Raw genomic sequence first — 23,562 nt, 5'->3', positions numbered from 1 at the left:
GAGCAGACGGGAAGCAACTCACACCGCTAAGCAAGCGGTCGCCATCTTGCCTCCTTTAGAACCCCTGAATAGGCCAGATCCAAGATACTCCCAGAGACAACATCCAGGGATAGTCACAACATACAGTGTAGGAAAACTATGCCTTGAGTGTCTACAGAAATCCACACTTCCAGAAATTAAGCAACCCTTGGCTTTACTTAAAGAAGGCGTTGACTTACGAGACTTCTTACTTGGGCCTCGTAAACAACGTCAAAAACGTTTCATATACGCCGGTATATATTCTGCTTAAAATGAAGCTTGAAAAATAATACAAATGGAAACTGCAGAAAAAATACGAGAAATTGATTGTATTAATTTAGAGAAAGCACTCTCTGTAGTGGGCAATGGGTTAACGACTCTGTCCTCCAGAATTTATTCTTTGGACAACATTGTATCATCTGCCATTGACATAATAGAACAGGATTTGCTAATTTTACAACATGGCCACTCTCAATTGCGTTCTATAATGCTACTAGGCTGGACGTTACAAAATCTCAGTTCAGGCTATGTGCCATGGCGTCTAATCAATACCACGTCATCATTTGCTGTCTTTAACTTACAGATAAACAAATCTCTCTGGCACAAAGAGGAGCAGACTATACGGTGCTGAGCATTGAAAAACTGGAAAGATTACCATTAACAGTTTCTGAGGAAACCTGTCGTTGAATGGATAATACATGGCACCATCACGATACTAGTGACGATTTTCCAATTTCAGTATTGTCTACAGCATATACCAGCGGGCCTGTATGAAAGGTTGGGTAAAGGATACATTAAGTCAACCTGGAATTTACCATACACACACAAATGTTGGAGTGGGGTAAAGGAGGTACTTCCTAGTACAAAAAATTGTAAAAACTCACTAAGCGGTACACTTTTATGTGAAGGTATTAATTTACATGGAGCCGGCGAACGTTCTTTAACCCCTACCGCGCTACCGCGTTTTCCCGCTGTGCGCTGGAATTTAAAAAATGATTCAGAAAAGGGGGTGGTGATGAACAGAGTGTCTGAATTAAGCAGACCACTCTTACCCAGTCCAAAGATCAGGGCTTGATCCATCACCGTTATTTAGCTCACTGCCCCATCCCAGCTCAGAACCTGGCTATATGCAAATTAGTCTGTCCCTGGCCCAGTGCATCATGGGAACAGGGCAGACCAAACTACCAAGCCAATTCTTCACCAGAAAGGAGACAAGCTTCCGGGGACCGGTTTCTGCCATTTCAGCCGTCGTCGGCCCGGCTTGCTTGAATCCTGATGGAGCAGTGAGCAAGGGACTCACGTCTGAGTATACCCTGCCACACCTATAGTGGCCAAAAACGATTCAGAAAAGGGGGTGGTGATGAACAGAGTGTCTGAATTAAGCAGACCACTCTTACCCAGTCCAAAGATCAGGGCTTGATCCATCACCGTTATTTAGCTCACTGCCCCATCCCAGCTCAGAACCTGGCTATATGCAAATTAGTCTGTCCCTGGCCCAGTGAATCATGGGAGCAGGGCAGACCAAACTACCAAGCCAATTCTTCACCAGAAAGGAGACAAGCTTCCGGGGACCGGTTTCTGGCATTTCAGCCGTCGTCGGCCCGGCTTGCTTGAATCCTGATGGAGCAGTGAGCAAGGGACTCATGTCTGAGTATACCCTGCCACACCTATAGTGGCCAAAAACGATTCAGAAAAGGGGGTGGTGATGAACAGAGTGTCTGAATTAAGCAGACCACTCTGACCCAGTCCAAAGATCAGGGCTTGATCCATCACCGTTATTTAGCTCACTGCCCCATCTCAGCTCAGAACCTGGCTATATGCAAATTAGTCTGTCCCTGGCCCAGTGCATCATGGGAACAGGGCAGACCAAACTACCAAGCCAATTCTTCACCAGAAAGGAGACAAGCTTCCGGGGACCGGTTTCTGGCATTTCAGCCGTCGTCGGCCCGGCTTGCTTGAATCCTGATGGAGCAGTGAGCAAGGGACTCATGTCTGAGTATACCCTGCCACACCTATAGTGGCCAAAAACGATTCAGAAAAGGGGGTGGTGATGAACAGAGTGTCTGAATTAAGCAGACCACTCTTACCCAGTCCAAAGATCAGGGCTTGATCCATCACCGTTATTTAGCTCACTGCCCCATCCCAGCTCAGAACCTGGCTATATGCAAATTAGTCTGTCCCTGGCCCAGTGCATCATGGGAACAGGGCAGACCAAACTACCAAGCCAATTCTTCACCAGAAAGGAGACAAGCTTCCGGGGACCGGTTTCTGGCATTTCAGCCGTCGTCGGCCCGGCTTGCTTGAATCCTGATGGAGCAGTGAGCAAGGGACTCATGTCTGAGTATACCCTGCCACACCTATAGTGGCCAAAAACGATTCAGAAAAGGGGGTGGTGATGAACAGAGTGTCTGAATTAAGCAGACCACTCTTACCCAGTCCAAAGATCAGGGCTTGATCCATCAACGTTATTTAGCTCACTGCCCCATCCCAGCTCAGAACCTGGCTATATGCAAATTAGTCTGTCCCTGGCCCAGTGCATCATGGGAACAGGGCAGACCAAACTACCAAGCCAATTCTTCACCAGAAAGGAGACAAGCTTCCGGGGACCGGTTTCTGGCATTTCAGCCGTCGTCGGCCCGGCTTGCTTGAATCCTGATGGAGCAGTGAGCAAGGGACACATGTCTGAGTATACCCTGCCACACCTATAGTGGCCAAAAACGATTCAGAAAAGGGGGTGGTGATGAACAGAGTGTCTGAATTAAGCAGACCACTCTTACCCAGTCCAAAGATCAGGGCTTGATCCATCACCGTTATTTAGCTCACTGCCCCATCCCAGCTCAGAACCTGGCTATATGCAAATTAGTCTGTCCCTGGCCCAGTGCATCATGGGAACAGGGCAGACCAAACTACCAAGCCAATTCTTCACCAGAAAGGAGACAAGCTTCTGGGGACCGGTTTCTGGCATTTCAGCCATCGTCGGCCCGGCTTGCTTGAATCCTGATGGAGCAGTGAGCAAGGGACTCATGTCTGAGTATACCCTGCCACACCTATAGTGGCCAAAAACGATTCAGAAAAGGGGGTGGTGATGAACAGAGTGTCTCAATTAAGCAGACCACTCTTACCCAGTCCAAAGATCAGGGCTTGATCCATCACCGTTATTTAGCTCACTGCCCCATCCCAGCTCAGAACCTGGCTATATGCAAATTAGTCTGTCCCTGGCCCAGTGCATCATGGGAACAGGGCAGACCAAACTACCAAGCCAATTCTTCACCAGAAAAGAGACACGCTTCCGGGGACCGGTTTCTGGCATTTCAGCCGTCGTCGGCCCGGCTTGCTTGAATCCTGATGGAGCAGTGAGCAAGGGACTCATGTCTGAGTATACCCTGCCACACCTATAGTGGCCAAAAACGATTCAGAAAAGGGGGTGGTGATGAACAGAGTGTCTGAATTAAGCAGACCACTCTGACCCAGTCCAAAGATCAGGGCTTGATCCATCACCGTTATTTAGCTCACTGCCCCATCCCAGCTCAGAACCTGGTTATATGCAAATTAGTCTGTCCCTGGCCCAGTGAATCATGGGAACAGGGCAGACCAAACTACCAAGCCAATTCTTCACCAGAAAGGAGACAAGCTTCCGGGGACCGGTTTCTGGCATTTCAGCCGTCGTCGGCCCGGCTTGCTTGAATCCTGATGGAGCAGTGAGCAAGGGACTCATGTCTGAGTATACCCTGCCACACCTATAGTGGCCAAAAACGATTCAGAAAAGGGGGTGGTGATGAACAGAGTGTCTGAATTAAGCAGACCACTCTTACCCAGTCCAAAGATCAGGGCTTGATCCATCACCGTTATTTAGCTCACTGCCCCATCCCAGCTCAGAACCTGGCTCTATGCAAATTAGTCTGTCCCTGGCCCAGTGCATCATGGGAACAGGGCAGACCAAACTACCAAGCCAATTCTTCACCAGAAAGGAGACAAGCTTCCGGGGACCGGTTTCAGGCATTTCAGCCGTCGTCGGCCCGGCTTGCTTGAATCCTGATGGAGCAGTGAGCAAGGGACTCATGTCTGAGTATACCCTGCCACACCTATAGTGGCCAAAAACGATTCAGAAAAGGGGGTGGTGATGAACAGAGTGTCTGAATTAAGCAGACCACTCTTACCCAGTCCAAAGATCAGGGCTTGATCCATCACCGTTATTTAGCTCACTGCCCCATCCCAGCTCAGAACCTGGCTATATGCAAATTAGTCTGTCCCTGGCCCAGTGCATCATGGGAACAGGGCAGACCAAACTACCAAGCCAATTCTTCACCAGAAAGGAGACAAGCTTCCGGGGACCGGTTTCTGGCATTTCAGCCGTCGTCGGCCCGGCTTGCTTGAATCCTGATGGAGCAGTGAGCAAGGGACTCATGTCTGAGTATACCCTGCCACACCTATAGTGGCCAAAAACGATTCAGAAAAGGGGGTGGTGATGAACAGAGTGTCTGAATTAAGCAGACCACTCTTACCCAGTCCAAAGATCAGGGCTTGATCCATCACCGTTATTTAGCTCACTGCCCCATCCCAGCTCAGAACCTGGCTATATGCAAATTAGTCTGTCCCTGGCCCAGTGCATCATGGGAACAGGGCAGACCAAACTACCAAGCCAATTCTTCACCAGAAAGGAGACAAGCTTCTGGGGACCGGTTTCTGGCATTTCAGCCATCGTCGGCCCGGCTTGCTTGAATCCTGATGGAGCAGTGAGCAAGGGACTCATGTCTGAGTATACCCTGCCACACCTATAGTGGCCAAAAACGATTCAGAAAAGGGGGTGGTGATGAACAGAGTGTCTGAATTAAGCAGACCACTCTTACCCAGTCCAAAGATCAGGGCTTGATCCATCACCGTTATTTAGCTCACTGCCCCATCCCAGCTCAGAACCTGGCTATATGCAAATTAGTCTGTCCCTGGCCCAGTGCATCATGGGAACAGGGCAGACCAAACTACCAAGCCAATTCTTCACCAGAAAGGAGACAAGCTTCCGGGGACCGGTTTCTGCCATTTCAGCCGTCGTCGGCCCGGCTTGCTTGAATCCTGATGGAGCAGTGAGCAAGGGACTCATGTCTGAGTATACCCTGCCACACCTATAGTGGCCAAAAACGATTCAGAAAAGGGGGTGGTGATGAACAGAGTGTCTGAATTAAGCAGACCACTCTTACCCAGTCCAAAGATCAGGGCTTGATCCATCACCGTTATTTAGCTCACTGCCCCATCCCAGCTTAGAACCTGGCTATATGCAAATTAGTCTGTCCCTGGCCCAGTGCATCATGGGAACAGGGCAGACCAAACTACCAAGCCAATTCTTCACCAGAAAGGAGACAAGCTTCCGGGGACCGGTTTCTGGCATTTCAGCCGTCGTCGGCCCGGCTTGCTTGAATCCTGATGGAGCAGTGAGCAAAGGACTCATGTCTGAGTATACCCTGCCACACCTATAGTGGCCAAAAACGATACAAAAAAGGGGGTGGTGATGAACAGAGTGTCTGAATTAAGCAGACCACTCTTACCCAGTCCAAAGTTCAGGGCTTGATCCATCACCGTTATTTAGCTCACTGCCCCATCCCAGCTCAGAACCTGGCTATATGCAAATTAGTCTGTCCCTGGCCCAGTGCATCATGGGAACAGGGCAGACCAAACTACCAAGCCAATTCTTCACCAGAAAGGAGACAAGCTTCCAGGGACCAATTTCTGGCATTTCAGCCATCGTCGGCCCGGCTTGCTTGAATCCTGATGGAGCAGTGAGCAAGGGACTCATGCCTGAGTATACCCTGCCACACCTATAGTGGCCAAAAACGATTCAGAAAAGGGGGTGGTGATGAACAGAGTGTCTGAATTAAGCAGACCACTCTTACCCAGTCCAAAGATCAGGGCTTGATCCATCACCGTTATTTAGCTCACTGCCCCATCCCAGCTCAGAACCTGGCTATATGCAAATTAGTCTGTCCCTGGCCCAGTGCATCATGGGAACAGGGCAGACCAAACTACCAAGCCAATTCTTCACCAGAAAGGAGACAAGCTTCCGGGGACCGGTTTCTGCCATTTCAGCCGTCGTCGGCCCGGCTTGCTTGAATCCTGATGGAGCAGTGAGCAAGGGACTCACGTCTGAGTATACCCTGCCACACCTATAGTGGCCAAAAACGATTCAGAAAAGGGGGTGGTGATGAACAGAGTGTCTGAATTAAGCAGACCACTCTTACCCAGTCCAAAGATCAGGGCTTGATCCATCACCGTTATTTAGCTCACTGCCCCATCCCAGCTCAGAACCTGGCTATATGCAAATTAGTCTGTCCCTGGCCCAGTGAATCATGGGAGCAGGGCAGACCAAACTACCAAGCCAATTCTTCACCAGAAAGGAGACAAGCTTCCGGGGACCGGTTTCTGGCATTTCAGCCGTCGTCGGCCCGGCTTGCTTGAATCCTGATGGAGCAGTGAGCAAGGGACTCATGTCTGAGTATACCCTGCCACACCTATAGTGGCCAAAAACGATTCAGAAAAGGGGGTGGTGATGAACAGAGTGTCTGAATTAAGCAGACCACTCTGACCCAGTCCAAAGATCAGGGCTTGATCCATCACCGTTATTTAGCTCACTGCCCCATCTCAGCTCAGAACCTGGCTATATGCAAATTAGTCTGTCCCTGGCCCAGTGCATCATGGGAACAGGGCAGACCAAACTACCAAGCCAATTCTTCACCAGAAAGGAGACAAGCTTCCGGGGACCGGTTTCTGGCATTTCAGCCGTCGTCGGCCCGGCTTGCTTGAATCCTGATGGAGCAGTGAGCAAGGGACTCATGTCTGAGTATACCCTGCCACACCTATAGTGGCCAAAAACGATTCAGAAAAGGGGGTGGTGATGAACAGAGTGTCTGAATTAAGCAGAACACTCTTACCCAGTCCAAAGATCAGGGCTTGATCCATCACCGTTATTTAGCTCACTGCCCCATCCCAGCTCAGAACCTGGCTATATGCAAATTAGTCTGTCCCTGGCCCAGTGCATCATGGGAACAGGGCAGACCAAACTACCAAGCCAATTCTTCACCAGAAAGGAGACAAGCTTCCGGGGACCGGTTTCTGGCATTTCAGCCGTCGTCGGCCCGGCTTGCTTGAATCCTGATGGAGCAGTGAGCAAGGGACTCATGTCTGAGTATACCCTGCCACACCTATAGTGGCCAAAAACGATTCAGAAAAGGGGGTGGTGATGAACAGAGTGTCTGAATTAAGCAGACCACTCTTACCCAGTCCAAAGATCAGGGCTTGATCCATCAACGTTATTTAGCTCACTGCCCCATCCCAGCTCAGAACCTGGCTATATGCAAATTAGTCTGTCCCTGGCCCAGTGCATCATGGGAACAGGGCAGACCAAACTACCAAGCCAATTCTTCACCAGAAAGGAGACAAGCTTCCGGGGACCGGTTTCTGGCATTTCAGCCGTCGTCGGCCCGGCTTGCTTGAATCCTGATGGAGCAGTGAGCAAGGGACTCATGTCTGAGTATACCCTGCCACACCTATAGTGGCCAAAAACGATTCAGAAAAGGGGGTGGTGATGAACAGAGTGTCTGAATTAAGCAGACCACTCTTACCCAGTCCAAAGATCAGGGCTTGATCCATCACCGTTATTTAGCTCACTGCCCCATCCCAGCTCAGAACCTGGCTATATGCAAATTAGTCTGTCCCTGGCCCAGTGCATCATGGGAACAGGGCAGACCAAACTACCAAGCCAATTCTTCACCAGAAAGGAGACAAGCTTCTGGGGACCGGTTTCTGGCATTTCAGCCATCGTCGGCCCGGCTTGCTTGAATCCTGATCGAGCAGTGAGCAAGGGACTCATGTCTGAGTATACCCTGCCACACCTATAGTGGCCAAAAACGATTCAGAAAAGGGGGTGGTGATGAACAGAGTGTCTCAATTAAGCAGACCACTCTTACCCAGTCCAAAGATCAGGGCTTGATCCATCACCGTTATTTAGCTCACTGCCCCATCCCAGCTCAGAACCTGGCTATATGCAAATTAGTCTGTCCCTGGCCCAGTGCATCATGGGAACAGGGCAGACCAAACTACCAAGCCAATTCTTCACCAGAAAGGAGACAAGCTTCCGGGGACCGGTTTCTGCCATTTCAGCCGTCGTCGGCCCGGCTTGCTTGAATCCTGATGGAGCAGTGAGCAAGGGACTCATGTCTGAGTATACCCTGCCACACCTATAGTGGCCAAAAACGATTCAGAAAAGGGGGTGGTGATGAACAGAGTGTCTGAATTAAGCAGACCACTCTGACCCAGTCCAAAGATCAGGGCTTGATCCATCACCGTTATTTAGCTCACTGCCCCATCCCAGCTCAGAACCTGGTTATATGCAAATTAGTCTGTCCCTGGCCCAGTGAATCATGGGAACAGGGCAGACCAAACTACCAAGCCAATTCTTCACCAGAAAGGAGACAAGCTTCCGGGGACCGGTTTCTGGCATTTCAGCCGTCGTCGGCCCGGCTTGCTTGAATCCTGATGGAGCAGTGAGCAAGGGACTCATGTCTGAGTATACCCTGCCACACCTATAGTGGCCAAAAACGATTCAGAAAAGGGGGTGGTGATGAACAGAGTGTCTGAATTAAGCAGACCACTCTTACCCAGTCCAAAGATCAGGGCTTGATCCATCACCGTTATTTAGCTCACTGCCCCATCCCAGCTCAGAACCTGGCTATATGCAAATTAGTCTGTCCCTGGCCCAGTGCATCATGGGAACAGGGCAGACCAAACTACCAAGCCAATTCTTCACCAGAAAGGAGACAAGCTTCCGGGGACCGGTTTCAGGCATTTCAGCCGTCGTCGGCCCGGCTTGCTTGAATCCTGATGGAGCAGTGAGCAAGGGACTCATGTCTGAGTATACCCTGCCACACCTATAGTGGCCAAAAACGATTCAGAAAAGGGGGTGGTGATGAACAGAGTGTCTGAATTAAGCAGACCACTCTTACCCAGTCCAAAGATCAGGGCTTGATCCATCACCGTTATTTAGCTCACTGCCCCATCCCAGCTCAGAACCTGGCTATATGCAAATTAGTCTGTCCCTGGCCCAGTGCATCATGGGAACAGGGCAGACCAAACTACCAAGCCAATTCTTCACCAGAAAGGAGACAAGCTTCCGGGGACCGGTTTCTGGCATTTCAGCCGTCGTCGGCCCGGCTTGCTTGAATCCTGATGGAGCAGTGAGCAAGGGACTCATGTCTGAGTATACCCTGCCACACCTATAGTGGCCAAAAACGATTCAGAAAAGGGGGTGGTGATGAACAGAGTGTCTGAATTAAGCAGACCACTCTTACCCAGTCCAAAGATCAGGGCTTGATCCATCACCGTTATTTAGCTCACTGCCCCATCCCAGCTCAGAACCTGGCTATATGCAAATTAGTCTGTCCCTGGCCCAGTGCATCATGGGAACAGGGCAGACCAAACTACCAAGCCAATTCTTCACCAGAAAGGAGACAAGCTTCGGGGGACCGGTTTCTGGCATTTCAGCCATCGTCGGCCCGGCTTGCTTGAATCCTGATGGAGCAGTGAGCAAGGGACTCATGTCTGAGTATACCCTGCCACACCTATAGTGGCCAAAAACGATTCAGAAAAGGGGGTGGTGATGAACAGAGTGTCTGAATTAAGCAGACCACTCTTACCCAGTCCAAAGATCAGGGCTTGATCCATCACCGTTATTTAGCTCACTGCCCCATCCCAGCTCAGAACCTGGCTATATGCAAATTAGTCTGTCCCTGGCCCAGTGCATCATGGGAACAGGGCAGACCAAACTACCAAGCCAATTCTTCACCAGAAAGGAGACAAGCTTCCGGGGACCGGTTTCTGCCATTTCAGCCGTCGTCGGCCCGGCTTGCTTGAATCCTGATGGAGCAGTGAGCAAGGGACTCATGTCTGAGTATACCCTGCCACACCTATAGTGGCCAAAAACGATTCAGAAAAGGGGGTGGTGATGAACAGAGTGTCTGAATTAAGCAGACCACTCTTACCCAGTCCAAAGATCAGGGCTTGATCCATCACCGTTATTTAGCTCACTGCCCCATCCCAGCTCAGAACCTGGCTATATGCAAATTAGTCTGTCACTGGCCCAGTGCATCATGGGAACAGGGCAGACCAAACTACCAAGCCAATTCTTCACCAGAAAGGAGACAAGCTTCCGGGGACCGGTTTCTGGCATTTCAGCCGTCGTCGGCCCGGCTTGCTTGAATCCTGATGGAGCAGTGAGCAAGGGACTCATGTCTGAGTATACCCTGCCACACCTATAGTGGCCAAAAACGATACAAAAAAGGGGGTGGTGATGAACAGAGTGTCTGAATTAAGCAGACCACTCTTACCCACTCCAAAGTTCAGGGCTTGATCCATCACCGTTATTTAGCTCACTGCCCCATCCCAGCTCAGAACCTGGCTATATGCAAATTAGTCTGTCCCTGGCCCAGTGCATCATGGGAACAGGGCAGACCAAACTACCAAGCCAATTCTTCACCAGAAAGGAGACAAGCTTCCAGGGACCAATTTCTGGCATTTCAGCCATCGTCGGCCCGGCTTGCTTGAATCCTGATGGAGCAGTGAGCAAGGGACTCATGCCTGAGTATACCCTGCCACACCTATAGTGGCCAAAAACGATTCAGAAAAGGGGGTGGTGATGAACAGAGTGTCTGAATTAAGCAGACCACTCTTACCCAGTCCAAAGATCAGGGCTTGATCCATCACCGTTATTTAGCTCACTGCCCCATCCCAGCTCAGAACCTGGCTATATGCAAATTAGTCTGTCCCTGGCCCAGTGCATCATGGGAACAGGGCAGACCAAACTACCAAGCCAATTCTTCACCAGAAAGGAGACAAGCTTCCGGGGACCGGTTTCTGGCATTTGAGCCGTCGTCGGCCCGGCTTGCTTGAATCCTGATGGAGCAGTGAGCAAGGGACTCATGTCTGAGTATACCCTGCCACACCTATAGTGGCCAAAAACGATTCAGAAAATTGTTTCCTTCCCAGTATAAGAATTGGCTTGGTAGTTTGGTTTGCCCTGTTCCCATCATGCACTGGGACAGGAACAGACTAATTTGCATATAGCCAGGTTCTGAGCTGGGATGGTGCAGTGAGCTAAAAAACGGTGATGGATCAAGCCCTGATCTTTGGACTGGGTAAGAGTGGTCTGCTTAATTCAGACACTCTGTTCATCACCGCCCCATTTTCTGAATCATTTTGTCCACCATATGCGTGGAAGGGTATACTTAGATGTGAGTCCCTTGCTCATTGCACCATCAGGATTCAAGCAAGCCGCGCCGACGACGGCTGAAATGCCAGAAACCGGTCCCCGGAAGCTTGTTTCCTTCCCAGTATAAGAATTGGCTTAGTAGTTTGGTTTGCCCTGTTCCCATCATGCACTGGGACAGGAAAAGACTAATTTGCATATAGCCAGGTTCTGAGCTGGGATGGTGCAGTGAGCTAAAAAACGGTGATGGATCAAGCCCTGATCTTTGGACTGGGTAAGAGTGGTCTGCTTAATTCAGACACTCTGTTCATCACCACCCCCTTTTCTGAATCATTTTGTCCACCATAAGCGTGGAAGGGTATACTCAGATGTGATTCCCTTGCTCATTGTACCATCAGGATTCAAGCAAGCCGGGCCGACGACGGCTGAAATGCCAGAAACCGGTCCCCGGAAGCTTGTTTCCTTCCCAGTATAAGAATTGGCTTGGTAGTTTGGTTTGCCCTGTTCCCATCATGCACTGGGACAGGAACAGACTAATTTGCATATAGCCAGGTTCTGAGCTGGGATGGTGCAGTGAGCTAAAAAACGGTGATGGATCAAGCCCTGATCTTTGGACTGGGTAAGAGTGGTCTGCTTAATTCAGACACTCTGTTCATCACCACCCCCTTTTCGGAATTTAAAAAATGGCTTGTTTATGACAAAGCCAGCTCGTCATCCGCATAGCGCAGGTAACGCCCATGACGAGCTGGCTTTGTCATTAGCGCGGAAGGGGTTAAATAACCTTTCTTGCCCCTTGCACAGTACTCCAGCGGCCGTCATAGACCCGATTTCCAGGCAGCTTTCCAATGGGAGCTACGTTATGCTCAACGATCACAGCTGTTGTGGCATGTTGCCAGGAAAAGCCTATCTGGTTAGTGTGTGGGCCAGGGTCACTTGTTGTATGCAAGTATTGTATCCAAAAAGTAATACAGACAGGGAGACGGCATTATAGCCTTCACTGAATATCTTTTCTATACGAATTGATATTTTGAGCAGAATGAAAGCCATTCTTTTACAAAAAAATGTGCCACTGACCTCGTATAGAGAAACGTATGTTCTGCAAGTTGCAAGGACTTCTGCAGAGATACATGCATTATTATCAACAAACTACCCAGTACATTTCTCAGAAATGTTAGGTCAAATCTTAAACATGTCTGATACCAGTGGCATCGCACATGTATTTAAGATGTTCTTTTTGGGACTGTTAGCACCATTCGAAGCAGTCCTCTGCATTTTTCCAAATTTCGTGCACTCTGTGTTCGGTGGTCTGCCTCTCATTTTGGGACTAGTAGCAGGAATTCTATTTTTGTTCCTTCTGCTCTGATAAAGCAAGTCCAGTCACCAACGATACCCAGATTACAATGGAACGGGCTCTCCTGGCCATGCGGTATCGTGACAGAATTACACAGATTCTCGGCTTGGCTCGTTTAAGAGATCTGAATACCACTTGGTTCCTTTCACTCAGACCAATCTGGCAAGATTGCATCTTACCTGTTCCACGATGCCTGCTTTGCGGAGAAGAATGCGTGTTAGACATGTGTCTTACAATCCCATCAGCACTGCCAATGGATGTTGACGCCTTGCTAGGTCCGGTAACAGCTCATTCATCATGTTGCCCCCAACGGCTGCCAATCCTGACGACGGCACTCATTGAGATCTCACCAGCAAATCCAGCTATTGGTGAGGTACGTGGAACAACAGGCACACAGGTACAATCTACATCGAACATTGCTAATGCGAATGACGCTGACGGCGATGCTTCACATCTATGCACATTTGATCTACTTGATGAAGTATTTCCACTTTCACCAACTGTGGTAGACGGTTTCTTTGCCAGCTTAGACGATTTGATGTTTTCTCCCGACACCGAGAATAACTTTTGAAAGTGCACACAGCGTTCCATGAACTCTGAAATTCGGCCTTCGGTTTTTCAAAATACTGTATGTTTCGATAATCTACCTTTGAATTTTTTTTCCCTTTTCAGAATAGAACTTTTTCCTTGGCACAAAGTAATCTGCTTAAAGTAGAACTAATCTTAGAGAACAAGAAATTCATTTGATGCTTCCTATAGATAAATATTTGGCATTATCTCATGAAAACGATATCAGTTTATGTATTATGCTATGAAATGGCCTCGACCTTTTTGCTTCTGCAAATTTAGAGCCATTTCCTAACTGTCATTTCATGTTTCAGTTAGATAGCATTTTTTAATGACAGCTATTGCTTGTAAAATGTGTGCAAGACAAATACTCATGTATGTCTATAAACCATGTTTAATGCATTTCATGTATTTTGGATGGGATTATGAACACATGATTTAGTTATGGTTTTTTATGCTTATAGATTTAGTAATATTAGACATAATACGTGGAGTGGGTGTTGTATAGCGTTTTAGGACCCTAGTGTAATTTTCCCGATTCATGCCCTTATATAGGTATAAAATACCGTATCCTTATATAGGCATAGAAATCATAACCATATTAAGACAAGGCTCAAGTAGTCCTATTACGGTTTGGCTACTTCCACTAGTTCCGAAAATCTACAACGATTTCTTGGAAAAACCCACCTTCAGCAGTCAGGGATTTTTCATAGATTTAAGTCTCTAATTACGGCATTATGTCCCATCTTACGTCAAACTCGGCACCTTCAAGGTATAAATATGGCCACATATGTCCAAACAAACACACGGTGGTTTGGAGCAGTTCAACTATCTACCTGCCCGACGCGCCCTGCTGCAGCAAGTGCCGAAGGAAGCCGACCCTCCAGCTGACGCACTGAGAGACGCTATACTTTCTCCTGCGAGAAATCCAGCTCCAGTGTTTCCAGGCTACCCTTGCGGGTTGCTGGGAAATCGAGTCCTGAGATAGAGATACCAGACCTCCTACATTCTAAAACCAAGGTACGGAGCTGATTAGACCCTAAGAGAACTCTTGCATTAGATTCTTGGCAAGGAATACTAAAACTAAGCTACACCTTACTTACTTCTTCCCTTGTACTAGACCTAGGTTAGGTACACCGGGGTAGGCATATTTTAGAAGCACCAGTTGAGTACTTTTAGTCATTATTTATCACTGTATGTATTTTATGCATTGTAGGTATTTTATGGCTTAGAAACCATATCATGCTTTTACAGTATTATTTTATAATACTCTTCGTATTGTACGCTTTGTACTTTACAGCAAGTATTACGATTGCAGCAGTTCATTTCTTATGCTTGAGAAAGAAGACTGTTCAATAAATATATTTTATGGAAAACGCCCGTCTCTCTATTTTCTCTGCACTTCTGGTGAAACGAAGCATGCACGATTGACTGAGTGAAATAACTGTCTATTGTTTCCGCGACTCTAGAGATATATTTCTTATTCTTGGGGAACAAAGTTGTCATGTTTTAAGCGGTTGTCAGAAACTAATCCCTTCTTGTTCATTCGAGAAAGTTTCTAGTGACCTCTGAGCTAGCTGGCACACACACAATTAAGTCTAGTATATTCGGTAGAGACCTAGTCGACTTCAGTCCTACGTCTAAACTACAGGATACACTATTCCAATGCGCAGAGCCTATTGGGAATATAGGAACTACACTACAGTCTATGTGGGCTTGAGGGAAAACAAGTCTATTTCCAATTTGGCACATTCGTTGGAGGCACAGTGCACAAAGGCCATTGCTATTGATTTATGACTTTAAAAAATATTTACAGATTTCCACGGGGAGATGTTTACTTGTTCTTGGAATACCTCTTCCGAATTGCAGATCTTCTTTTGTAAGAGACATTCAAAGTGTGACTCCTCTTTTATGCGGAATGAGTGGACCCCTCCAGGGTGACACTTTTCCCTTCCTTTTGCTGCCAGTCTTTGTCCAGTACACATTTCTGGGATGGGGCCTTGAGATCAGCTCTCAAGGATGACTTCACTTCCTAGACATATTTGCCGGAATTGAAATCCCTTTCAGGGCAAGACTTTCGGGGACGTGGCCCGTGTCACATTATACAACTCAAGCCCACCTCTTTAGTTTGTTAGAAGGTGTTCCACTTTACTAATCAGCTCAAATCTATGTTGGCATCGACCAGGACGTGTATTCACATGTTTTCAGATGGGTGTGAAGAAGATCCAACTGAAACAAGGTTTCAGTGCACTACACAGCATGCAGGGTCCAGGATAATAGCACCTTCCTTGCACCTAGTCCACCATAGGGATTTTACTAAACTGTTCAATGGTGGATTTAAAACTTATCCAATTGGCATGGAGTGTGAGCTAGCATAGCAATATTTCTTTTTTTTAGTTGAAAATCTTTTTTTAATTAAACAGGCTCACAAAATCCCATACAATGCATTACATTTATACATAATTAACAATTTCAATACATTGGTGTCCAAAGAATTTTCCAAAGCCAATCACATCCCAGTTTCGTCAGAATATCCCCTCTTACACCACAGCTGGGACAGACAGTCTGTACTTGGAATTGCCTCTATGCAGAAGGTACACCTATATCCCCTGGCTCATCCCGGGGTATGGTCCCTTCTCAGTTTCTATTCGTCGCCCATGGGGACCATTTTTTTCACATTTGTCTTGCATCCCCTGCTATAATATATCACTTTTTCAGCTTGGTGGCACCAGTCAAGGTCTGCCGCCCATTCGGTAACAGGGGGGGATACGCAGGACCCCCATTTGCGTGCTATATTTCATTTGGCCACCCCGGCTGCAAGGGCAAGCCAAATTCTCTTGTGCCTAAACCAGTCTTACTCAGCCTTAATCATCAGTAGGAGACCCTTGGCCTCCACTGGGACCTCTACCCCATTACCCTGGACATTATTGCGGCCACTCCTTGCCAATAACGTGCAATCACTAGGCAGTCAAAAAGTATATGGAAGAATGACCCCTCTACCTGGCACCTCCTTACACAGACCACTGATAGTACCTTGCCCCATTTGTGCAAAAGTGTACGAGGATAGTACGAGCAATGTAGGATTCTGAGGTGTATCAGCCTAAACCAAGTCCTGGTTGCTATTTCTCTAGGCCCCTGTAGTACATCAGTCCACTCCCCATCCACAAGAGTACCCACATCGGCCTCCCACGCTGTCAGCAAGAGTAACAGGGGGTCCGGCGCATTGTGAATTAATTTTTTGTATATCGTCAAGATCGCCTTGTCCTGTATGGGGTCTGCCAATAAGCGATCCTCCAGGGGTGAATAGTCCATGGATAGTCTCTCCTGTCTTAATGTGTCTATGAAGTGCATGTGTGAGCTGCATATGGGGAAATGCCTGGGCAGGCGTAAGCCTAAATTCGGTTTGTAAGTCCTCAAATGATAGTGATGCTGTACCTCTCCATATGTTGCCCAGATGATCGATTCCCAAGGCTCTCCATCCCGCAAACCCTTCCAGTCCAGCCACCTCTCTCAGTAGGTCACCCACCCATAATGGCATCACTGCTGTCAGGCGACGATGCCACCCTAAGTATTTATTGGCTGCAGACCAGCATTGTATGACTGTCGCTGTGTGGGTCTGTAAAGCTTTCAAGCCCTCCCGGGAATATAGCAGGGCCTCGTGGTTCCCACTGGGCATGGCCTCTCTATCCATCCTATAGGCTGGTTCCTCCCTGTTAGTATAAACCCCTTCATTGATAACCAACAACTGTGAGGCCCAGTTATATAACTTAGTGTCTGGGACCGCAATACCCCATCGTAGATTCCTCTCTGTAGCTTTTTCAGCGCTATCCTAGGTGCCCCCCCTTGCCAGATTAAATTGCGGAGTTCCTGGGATATCTGCTTAAAAAAGACATCTGGCACTGGGTAAGGTGTATTTTGTAGAGCATAGAGAAGGTGGGGGAGGGAAATAATTTTACACAGTGCTGCCCTACCCATCAGCGTCGGGGGAGCGTGGTCTAGTGTCTCGCGTCCGCTCGAAATCTCTTTAGTAATGGTTAGAGATTTGCTTGCAGGAATAACTGGGGGTCTCGAAATATGTATAGACCAAGGTATTTACATCCTTCCTGAACCACTGGTGCCCCACACCCAGACGGCACCCTCAGTGGAAGTCCAGAGAGGGGTACAACCACAGATTTGGTCCAGTTTATAGCAAAACCCGAATAGCTGCCAAATAGAGCAAAAATATGGAGGACCCGGACAATGGAAAAATAAGGTCTAGATAAGTATAAAAGTATATCATCCGCATAAAGCGATATGCGTTCTTCCCATCCTCCCTGTGCCTGAATACCCCATATCATTGGGTCTCTTCTGATCCAGTGGGCATGAGGCTCCAGTGCCATTGCAAACAACAATCGTGACAGTGGACAACCTAGTCTAGTTCCCTTCCGAAGCGCAAACTGACGGGATAGCCTCCCATTTACCCTCACTTGTGTGAGCGGGTCTTGGTATAGCAGTCGAACCCATCAAAACTGTGTGCAGAAGCCCAGCCTGGTTAGGGCTACAAACAGTTCCACTCTGTGCTATTAAATGCCGTGGAGGCATCTAGTGCCATCAATGATGCTTGTGAGGATGCAGGGTCAGCCGTCATGTGCAGGATCCCGTAGAGACGCCGTAACTTATGGCATGAAGCCCGATTGATCCACATGGATAAGAGTACTGAGGACTGCCGTCAGTCTTAGCATAACAATATAGACATTGTTTTTGATTATCAATCATTATTTAAGGCCTAGGACACCTCCAGAGCTAAGGGGCATATGTATCAAGCCTTTTTTCCATTCGCAAATGGGCCGATTCTCAGAATCTGCGGGTTTGCGAACGGGGAAAGGCCTTTTGGGATGTATCATCCCAAAAGGGCATCGCAAAAGAGGGAATCGCAAAATTTGCGATTCCCTATTTTGCGATTGCGCGGTCTTTTGAACCGTGCTAACTATTGCAGAAACCAAACGTTTAAGCAGCATTTTTGGAAACTGACATCGGCACACTTTACATTAACCCCTGACGAAGGGTCATTCCTAAAGACCCGAAATGCATTGGGTATGGTAAACCTTGATATTTAAAGACAGAAAATCGATGTGAAACATTGATATATGAAGAAGATTACATTTTGAGAATTAAAGAAGATAATCAAAGCATATACAGACTAAGTGTGATTTATAGGAAAAGTTTTATCCAGAGAAGAAACTCTACAGTTTCAAGTTCAACGCGCGCATTCTTAAGTGATCCACAAATCACTACATTCATCATTTACGGAAGGCACTGCTCGACACAGTGTGACAAGAATAGCGCCACAACGAACCAGTTTAAGAAACCGATAACATTCGTGTGCACAAAGATATCATATATTTTATGCGCCACATGTGCACAAATACATATTTCAGGGGTGCAACAGGGTGTCTTTTTGACACCCTTGTACCCTTGAAATTGTATTCGCAATTTGCGAGTATCTAATGGATACTCGCAAATTGTGACTGTCTTCCAATGGGCCTCTAGGCCCATAGGAATGAATGGTAAGGTATTCCTTAATTGCGAATCACAATTTGCGATTCGTAATTAAGGAACATTAAGGAATCGCAATTAATATTGAGATTCCTACATACATTCCATTTTGCAAGTCCTTAATAGCAATTCGTAAAAAATCGCTATTAGGGACTCACAAAACGGGTTTTTAATACATATGCCCCATAGAGATTAACTTGCACGTTGCGTGCAGTGCTGAGGCAGTTGCACTCAGACAGAGAAGACAAAAGGAGGTAGATAAACTGTAAAAAACTGCGATCAAAGAAACAGCTCAAGAAACCACCCCCAGGTTATCCTCTATTAAGGATGCAAACAAAGCCACAAAACCAGGTCCAGTGAACCTCTACATTGACATGCCTTCCAATAAAGCTGTCACATGGGAGTGACACATCATATGCCCAAGCCTAAAAAAAATGAATGTGTCCATCTGTAATGCAACTGGTGCTCATGTAAAATGTCTCGTACATTTGGGTCGAGTCCATGCTATATAAAACTCAAAAAAAAAAAAGAACTTTTTTACCATGGTTAAAGTGTCATCTAAAAAGACTAATACCCTAAAACCTACTTCTATGTGCTACGCTAGGAGGCAATGGAGTAGAATAAATTGCATCTAGATTTTCATAGGGAGAATGAGCACATTGCATACCTGTTTACAGCAAAGTGCTGTACCTATCATAAGTTAAGGAAGCTGTGTTCCCTACGAAAGGCAAACAATCATTCAGCATACACATCAGTGCCTCCCGGACGCAAGCTGGATATCAGTTTTCAATAGAAAGTGCTATACGGAAGCTTCAATGGCATGCAGGATCGTCTCTGATAATATCTTGCTTGTGATAATCTGGGGCGAATGACGTCTCCTAACAGGTGGTCAATTATCAGTACTTTTATATTGTATCTTATCTAAGATAGAATTCCCAACAACACCTCAGGAATGTTTGATATAACCAATGAGCATCAAGATGCTAATATAAGATATATTCTTTTAAACAAATAAGTTAAAAATACGACAATTCAGGCTACACTGTTTTGGCTATTGTTTTTATTCAACTTTGAAATTGAGGTAACATGGTACGTGTTCCAGACTGATGTTGCATCAGGTGTCTTGTTAAGGTGTATAAATGACTAGATGCTTTCACAGTTCTAGGAATGAGAAGGACAGAAGTCATCAGTGTCAAAGGCAGACATGTTTATGATTCTGTAAAAATGCAGAAAATGGAGTGTCTACTTAAACTTGGGTCATGCCTTATGTCTTTATGTCAGGAGTGCAACCAGGCTCCAAATGCAGTAGACATCAACAATGCCACCACTCCCCAGAATGCACTGGGGGTGATCAGGTTCTTAATCTTGACCAATTACTGTGGCTGATTCATCCCCAACCTCATCACAATCGTGATGCCACTAAGAGGGCTACAATAGCTAAAATGAAAATGGGGCTCTGACCAAAAGGAAGATTTTGAAAAAAGTCCAAAGTAGATCTCCTGGAAGAAACAACCAAGGCAAGACATACTTCAGATTCGAAATCTATAGTGAGTTTGCTGTGCATGTCAGTCCAGTTCGACTGTCCAGAATGACAAGATGGTCACCACATAGCCCATAGCATATACTAGTCTAGACGTTATCGAAATAGAAAGAAGATTTTTTCAGATCGACAAAGTAGCAGTCACCATTGTTTGGTCATGCATGCCCTTGACCTGTGCATGTATGACCAACTGTTGCAAGTTTACTCAATGTGGTTAGAACTAGACTTGTAACAACAAACAGCAAACTGTAAAATACAGGAATGTCAACTAGTTGTAGAAGATCGACTAAAACAACTAATGTGCCAACTATCTATCAAGACTCTCAAACGTAGCATACCACAGGAACAAGAGGAAGCCCAGCCACTGAGGAACATGTGCACTTGGTCATGAACAGCACCATACCTGATGCCATCATAGCAATCCTACCCCTACTGTTTGAGGATGTGAGGACCCTTAAAATGACAACATTGCAATGCATGCAACATAATAAAGACATTGACATTCTTTGTGGCTAAAATATGTTGCAAGTTTATTGATTACACAGGTTGGGCTAGCTTACGGGTGATCCAGGTGTCGACGGTGAGTTCTTTGAATGGCCGACACTCATACTGATAAAGCAAGAGCTGTCCTGTTAGTGTTTGGAGCGCCAACACACTTCGAACTTTACAGCTCATTCATTGACAATGGGTTGCCACCAAACTCTTTATCTCCGATCGCCAAAGAGACCTGTCCCTGGAAGATGAGCCTTTATAGGACCACTTGGTCTTACTACTCCCCCCTGAAGTCCAGGACAATAAAATAGAGTGGTGACCGACCCTCTCCCCTTAAGGTGTTCCTGTGTGTTCAGTTCACATCCTAGCAGGGAAGCAACACTAGGATGCTGCCCCCTGAGTTTCGCCCTATGTGCGACGTGGACAGCTGCATCCTCAACAAAGTATGAGTGGAAACCTTACTAGAGCCCCGTTCTCCAAGAAACCATACCAGTGCATCACATTTTGAAACGGTCACTGGATGTCAGTCAGCATTGAACACCGCTGCACACATGGCAATAATGAAAAAATACTAGGAAATCTCAGGAACTGCTGAAGGAACAGTCCTGAGAGAATGGAACATCATCTTCACAGTGCGGTCCATCAAAAGACAATTTGTCAAGCACACGCCCTCAAATGTACTAGCTCTAGCTGGGCTCCCAGGTGTCTTGAATGTCCGCAATGAAATCCTGATTGTGCGGACTGGGACCTGCCCGGAGTGTCTGACTGACTCAGAGGTGCTGAACAACGCAATAAATATCCTTGTGAACGTGTCCGGGGAACAGCCCCACCGATCTGAAGGCAGTTGAATACAGCATTGGGGAGGCAACATCAGTCTTTTAGGGGATGGGTGTGGTGATGTAACCCTCTTCAAGAAGTATGTTGTCTTGGTTACACATATATTCTATGACTGTGTTACCAAGGTTTACATGATGATCCCAGTGTTGGATATATGCCGACTGCCCGTGAGGCATGCAGTCTGCTTTCCTGTGGCCCCCATCCCTGTCTCAGGTACCTTATCTTGCGTCATCATATTGTAATTTTAAATCGCGGTCAACAAGACTGCTCTCCTTATGAAATATGAACAAAATCTCTACATTTTACATATCATCGAGGCTCTGTTCTTGTTTTGCTATGTACAGTGAAAAGTCTAAAGCACACAAATGCACTAGTGTTGATATCTTTAAAAAGCAGCGCGAAAAACTCGGTTATATCAAAAGTTCAGCTGCAGAGCTGCAAAGTCCGCCAGCCCCTGTTTACAGAACCCTCGGCCCGAGCGCGCAGCCCATTTCCTGAGAAGTCTGCTTCAAGAATGCCCCGTGAGCCCGGGTAATCCAATGGAGGCTGGCAGTGGTAAGGAGCCGCCGAGGCTGGGCTCTAATTGGCCAGAGCGCTACGGCGGAGTTTGGGCTGTTTAAGGAGCAATTAGCCCGCGCGAGCATGTCTTGGAGGCACAAATCCTCCTCTGGAAAAGTTTCGGATTGCTTTTTGTCGCCTCCTCAGTGAGGAGCGGTGAGATGAGGGCACGACTTCAAAAGCTGCGGTTCCTCCACATTGACACCGGGCAAAGCACGGCAAACAAGGTAGGGTTTCTGCTCGCTTCGCTTTGCAGCTGGGGCACCTTTTCCGGTGTGATTTGAGGAAGGCGCAGAGAAACCTCAGGAACGCTGTCTGTGCCACCACCCCGTGCTTGGTCATGGCATTCGCTTTACCAGCTCTTACATGCCCGGGAAGTCACACGTGAAACCAGAACGTCGCGGCGGGTAGCTTTGAAAGTAAAGTGCTGCGTTGAATGGTCTGGATTTGTTTTATGGCTTCTCGTGCGTTCGGTTCTGGTTTCTGCAGAGGCTTTCTCGGTGTTTGAACACCGCATCGGCATATTTGGAGGGAGTTGACTGAGTACCGACGCATACAATAGAAGGATTGTAATATTGCATGCTGCTGCTAAGAGCGTTGGATTGCATGAAGTTTGCATGATGTCTGGGGCTGATTGTTTTTACGGCGGCGGCGTGTCGGAAATTGGGAATTTTTAGGTGCACCCGGAGGATAGGTTTGAATGTTATTGTTGAAGTGGCCGATTGCCATTCGCGACACCTTCATCTAGTCCTGGCTTTTTTGGATAACAACGTTTTGTATGTTGGGAATTTTTGTTCATGCTGTCAAATTTGAAAAGTGAAACGAAAAGTCCCAGAATTCAACGTGCGCTTGGCCAAAAAGCCTGGACTGGCTAAAGGTGCCACACGTGACTTGGGCCCGCTTGGTAGCTGTCAGTGGCTGCACAGATAATGTCTGTGTCATGCGTAAATGCACTGTGACCAGTTGGTCTGTGATTTTTAAATTGTACTGCTGTGCCACTTTAGTAGCTGGCTGGTTGGTTTAACATTCCTTTACGCTACAGATAGTAGGCAGATTGCAGTGAATACATGGCTCTACATTGCGATTGTATGTCCTAAAGCCCTTTTTACTTTTTTATAAATTTGTGTATCTTAAACACAATTTGGAATTCAAATTGGAGGCGTGAAAGTTTTCACTGGGGGTTAGGAAGTAAGAAGTCTGGCGTTGAGAGGCTCTCCAGCTGCTGTGCCTCTAAGACATATGCGTAATAGAATATCTGCGCTATAAAGACATTATCAAACGTATTAAGTGGATAATGTCTGCCCATCTGGAAACCAATAATAATAATGTTGCGTTTAGCATGCCATTAATATGTATTACGTTGCAAACCGGAAGCTGTTATTGGTTTCAAAGAATGACCCCCCAAATTGAAGAAATGTT

The 23,562-nt window shown here is 47.0% G+C and overlaps 1 protein-coding gene across 4 annotated transcripts in view; it reads left to right on the top strand.

Moving 5' to 3' along the window:
• The window catches only part of TBC1D1 (TBC1 domain family member 1), a 990,385-nt gene that overhangs the window by 250,858 nt on the left and 715,965 nt on the right, over positions 1-23,562 (top strand). Inside the window, exon 1 of one of the 4 annotated variants that reach the window (XM_078678350.1) lies at positions 22,178-22,370. The exons of 2 other annotated variants lie outside the window; for them this stretch is intronic. In XM_078678350.1, coding sequence (XP_078534476.1) covers positions 22,305-22,370 — 66 coding nt within the window. In that variant the 5' untranslated portion in view covers positions 22,178-22,304. Of the gene's footprint in view, positions 1-22,177; positions 22,371-23,562 lie in introns of those variants that run through there. One more of the 4 variants, XM_078678348.1, reaches the window with a different exon arrangement.

Source organism: Lissotriton helveticus, chromosome 2_2 (genome assembly GCF_964261635.1).
Source record: "Lissotriton helveticus chromosome 2_2, aLisHel1.1, whole genome shotgun sequence".
NCBI lineage: Eukaryota > Metazoa > Chordata > Amphibia > Caudata > Salamandridae > Lissotriton > Lissotriton helveticus.
The sequence above is the reverse complement of the archived record's forward strand: the minus strand, read 5'-3'. Positions and strand labels throughout refer to the sequence as shown.